The sequence below is a fragment of the Vombatus ursinus genome, unplaced genomic scaffold, assembly GCF_900497805.2.
Source record: "Vombatus ursinus unplaced genomic scaffold, bare-nosed wombat genome assembly UNPS02014961.1, whole genome shotgun sequence".
Taxonomy (NCBI): domain Eukaryota; kingdom Metazoa; phylum Chordata; class Mammalia; order Diprotodontia; family Vombatidae; genus Vombatus; species Vombatus ursinus.
In genome coordinates, this window is record NW_020954739.1 from 533,078 (window position 1) to 538,024 (window position 4,947).

The window sequence follows — 4,947 nt, forward strand, 5'->3', positions numbered from 1 at the left end:
TGGGGCAGAGACAAGTTCTGGCCTTTTGCTCAATAAAGGGTGTGAGCCAGGAGAGGCTTCTGGTTGGCCCCTTGGTCTCCATGAAGGGAAGAAGGGAGGGCCGATGGGACTGAGTCCAGGTTCAGACCACTTTGGACTTTAGCCTCTGGCCTCTCCTTTTAACCTATTGAGTGGGTGGCTTCTCCTGATTCAGATGCCACTCCTCATGGGCACAGCCTCCCCCCAAACTCACTCTCCAACCCCCACTCCCACCCTGCCCTCCCACCTCCCACAGTGGGGAATCACAGGACCAATCAGGATCCTGTAGGTCTGAATGCCCTTTGAATTTTTTAAATTCTTCTTTTCAGTTAACAAGCATTCAGTCTTCTCTCTCTCTCCCACCGAAATCCCGCCCCATCCCACAACTGAAAAAAGAAAAACAGAATTTTTAAAAGTGCAAAGTCAGAAACACGTCCCTACATTGGTCATATCCAAAAATGTAGGTCTCCTTCTGCACCCTGAGTGCATTACCTCCTGGGCAGAAGGGGAGTCACCACATCGTCCGTCCTGGGACTTTGGATCACTGTTGGGCATTGTGTTGATCAAAGTTTTTCAACGGTGTTTGCGTTTACAACATTGTTGTTATTGTGTAAATTGTCTTTGGTTCTGTTCACTTCACTCCAAACTATGTCCATCCCTATGAAACAGTGCGCATACACCATCACCTTGCCCCTGTAACAGTTCTAATGGGGGGTGGGGGGAAGAGAGAGGTTTTCCATTCTCGAGGGCCCTCCCAGCTCTGACATCCTGTGTTCTAAGGCCCTTTCCAGCTCTGGCCTTCTGGGCTCCAAGGACCCTCTCAGCTCTGACACTGTGTTCTAAGGGCCTTCCCAGCCCTGACACTTTATTTTCCAAGGGCCCTCCCAGCTCTGACATCCTCTGTTCTAAGGGTCCTTCCAGCTCTGACATTCTAGGCTCTAAGGACCCTCCCAGCTCTGACATTCTGTATTCTAAGGTCTCTCCCAGGTCTGTGTGCAGGCTTTGTCCCCAGAAGCTAAGACTTTAGATAAAACTGGTATCTCAGCCCCGATTTGTCCCCTCCTTGGCTCTGTGCCACAGGAAAGCTCACGGGGGAGGTTTCTCAAGACTGCAGGAAAGCCAAGTCCAGATGGAGAAGAGCCAGACTTTTGAGAAGGGAAACTCCACCCATCCTCTCTGTCCCTGGAGGCCTTGGCCAAGGGATTGGAGGGGAATAACCTTGAGTTCAGCCAAGGGTGAACCTGGCCTGACAGGCACTGTAGGGGCCCATCCTAGGAGGGAGGAGACCTACATGATGGATGGGGGCCAAGGAGGAAGAGGACAGGTGGGACAGAACTCAGGAAAAGGGGTGAAAGATTCCCTCCTGGGCCACGTCCTTACTGGCCCCATCAGCCTGTCGGCTCCTTCTCTAGGCCGGTCCAGAGGACCCTTGCCCTTGGCCCAAGACAGAACCTCAAATCTTTCCATATCTTAGCCACTCCTGGAATAGCTTTCTGACCTCTTGCCCTCCTACTCTATCCCACACCTACTGCCAGACAGATCTTCCTTATGGATGCACCTGGCATTTCCTTGATTCAGTCATCATAGGATGGCTCTCTAGTGCTGACTGAGTAAGGTTAAATTCTTCTGCCTGCTGTTGAAGGCCCTTCACAGTCTGACCATCTCTAGCCACTCTGCCCCCTCTATGTTTATCTCATATTCCTGCCCTCCATTCAGTCTATACCCCAGCTAGACTGGATAAATCACCATTGTCATGGATATGCCTACTATTCTCCCATCACCTTGCCTTTGCCCAGGTCGGTTTGTATGCCAGGAACACCCTCATCCCCATTTCCACCTATCTGTCATCCTCACCATCCTTTAAAGCCCAGCTCAAAAGTCATGCCCTTCAGGGAGTGTTCTGGGGATTCCCCTGCTCACCCCCTCACACCTCCCCTTACTGCTTCATTGACATGCTTATTATCCAACATTTTGCATTATAGTTATGTCTATTAAAGTCCTCCTCTGTTTTTCTCATCATCTCTTGGAAGAGACCTGGTCTCTTGAGGGCTACCGCAGGGCAGAGCCCAGCCCCCCGTTGCTGGAGAGGTTTAGCCCATCAGCCAAGGAGCAGCCTAGCTGAGAGCAGAGAGACTCATCACCAGAAAAGGGAGGAGGGCACCAAGATGGTAATGTTTTTGGACGTAGCAACTCATAAACACTGTTTGATGAAGCACAGAGGCTTTGGAATTCGTGTTGGCAATAGGAGAATCCACCCAGCTGACGTCAGGACCCCTAGAAGTTTTTAACTAAATGCAGTTGTAGGTGAATGTTTCATGTACCCTGGGTTCAAATCTCACCTCAGACATTTCCTGGGTCTGTGACCTTGTCACTTAACCTCTGTGATTCTCAGTCTCTTCATCTGTAAAATGGGTATATTACCTCTTACACCTATCTCCCAATCAAGAGGATCCACTGAGATAAAGAAGACTTTCCTTGACCTCTTTCCATTGGTTTCTCTTGATATTACTTAGGGTTTTATTTTGCATTCATGTGTCTTTATGGCTCTCCAAAGGTATCCCACTGTGTATGTCCTGCTTTTAGCTAGCTGTGCCAGGAACAATACTGAATGTTAAAGAAATACTGGGAGCTCCATGACATGAGGGCAAGAATCTAGTCTTGACATCCAAACTTCTCATTTCCCCCGCAACCAGAGACATTAATGATGCATTGACACTTTCGGTCTGGGCTTGTGAGGCCAGGCCTCTGACCAGCATGAACAAAAGGTATCAATACATTTATATGTGTGTATGTGTGTATGTATACAGTTATCCCTTCCACATCCTAGGGGTTAGGGGTCCGGCGACCCTGTGATCTGGAAAATCTGCGTAAAATTTTTTAGCCCTCCTTTCCTATAAGAGAAGTCTGAATTTTTTCTTTTTCTTCTATGGGATGTTTACAGTACCTTCTTGCAAAATTTGGATTAAGTATTTGGTCATAGGCTCTGTGTTGTCTGCTGGCCTGCGCATGTGGCCTGGGCTTCTACAAAACTCCCCCAAAATTCTCCTTTGATTCTTTTTTTTTGGGTGAGGCAATCTGGGTTAAGTGACTTGCCCAGGGTCACACAGCTAGTAAGTGTCAAGTATCGGAGGCCGGATTTGAACACAGGTCCTCCTGACTCCAAGGCCCGAGCTCTATCCACTGCACTGCCTAGCTGCACCCCTATCTAATTTCTTATGCTGACCCTCGATATATGGAAACCACAATGGGGAAAGTCAGGATGTGGAAGGGTTAACTGTGTATATATATACACACAAATACATTTATATACATATACACACACTGATACTTCGTCTGTGCATCTTTTTTAAAGTTTACACACACATTGATACCTTGTATGTGTATCTTTTTTTTTTTTTAAGTTTCTGGGACCTTGGTTGGCCTATAATGCCATAAGCCTGCAGACCAGGAACAATACATACTCTCATACACCCCCAAACACTTTCCCTTTTGCCTGCCCTGATTTGGGATTGGTCACCCTGGGCACTCTGTCCTGAATTCATTGGTCCATTCTACAAGACCATGCACACTGTCACCCAATCAGAAAGCCTCCCTGATGGTAGCGTGAAGTTTAGGGGCTTCATCTGCATTCTTAAGTCATCTTTTGGCTCCCTGGGAACCTTCTCTCTCCCTGGCCAAAGTAAGGAAGAGAGGGAAGGATAATTTACATACAAAACTTTGAACCACCAAAAGTGCTGGAAAAGATTTTAATAAACACCATCTAGTTCCGAACCTTTATTTTGGAGAAGAAGAAACAGAAACCCAGAGAAAGGAAGTCAGGCCCAAAGTAACAGAGATTCAGGGCCAAGACATAGACTAGAACCCAGGCCTCCTGCTTCCAGTTCAGGATTCTTTCCACTCCAGTATAAAAGTGCAATTGCGCCCTGCACCTCAACATCCCCCCCCCAATGCCAAAAGAGAAATAAAATGAAATGAATCTTCTCTCATCTGACTAGGTCATTTTCAGGACTCTGCCCAATGATATTCTCTGTTCTAAGGCCCCCCCCACCCCAGCTCTAACATCCTGTGTCCTAAGGGTCCTCCCAGCCCTGACATTTTCTGTTCAAACATACTTCCCAGCTATAACTATGTTCTATGAGAAAACCTTAGTCATTTCCAGTTCTAATGTTCTCCAACTCTACCCAAAGGCAGCAAATCTGTCTATCCCACTCTCTCCATTTAATCCCCTTCTCCTCTGTGCCCCTTAATCCCCTGGAAGAGAGGAGGCTAAAGTGATGATTTTGCATTGAAAGCTTTATTGAGAGTGAGTCCCCTCCCTCCCCATCCCATAACTGGGGATCTGGGGCCCTAGTAATCAATCCCACCTCCTTTCCCGGCTCACCTCTCTCCCTTGGATCTCCCTACAGAGGAGGGTATTTTATGCTAAGGGGCTCCAAGGCCAACCAGGGTTATAGAGGTACTTTGCGATCCTCAGAGACTGAAGCTGACACCTAGGGACAGGGGGCCCTTGGATCCTCTCGGTGCCCTTCCTGCACCCTCAGGACGCAGAGGCGAGGACACTGTCGATCCAGTCCACGTAGCTGGCAATCTTAGTGTAGATTCCCGGCTTTTTCCAGTTCCCGCACACTCGGGAGCCCGATGTCACGATGCCTTCAGCCACCCCATTGCAGACAAGGGGGCCCCCAGAGTCACCCTATGGGGTTACAGGAGAAAGCCTATCAGGGAAGGCCAGGCTGGGGGCATCCAGACTGTCTTACCCCTCACCCAGACCCCGTGCCTGCAAAGACTCCACCCCAAAGTCCCTCATTTCTCCCAAAGCCCTCCCCTGCTCTGAAAGGCCCCACCTCCCAGACCCAGACCCAGACCCAGACCCAGACCCAGACCCAGACCCAGACCCAGACCCAGACCCAGACCCAGACCCAGACCCAG

The 4,947-nt window shown here is 49.0% G+C and overlaps 1 protein-coding gene across 1 annotated transcript in view; it reads right to left on the reverse strand.

Moving 5' to 3' along the window:
- Positions 1-4,290: 4,290 nt before the first annotated feature.
- The window catches only part of CFD (complement factor D), a 4,878-nt gene continuing 4,221 nt past the window's right edge, over positions 4,291-4,947 (reverse strand). The window contains exon 5 of the mRNA XM_027845353.1: positions 4,291-4,711. Within this exon, the coding sequence (XP_027701154.1) occupies positions 4,556-4,711 (156 nt within the window). The 3' untranslated portion in view covers positions 4,291-4,555. The remainder of the gene's footprint in view (positions 4,712-4,947) is intronic.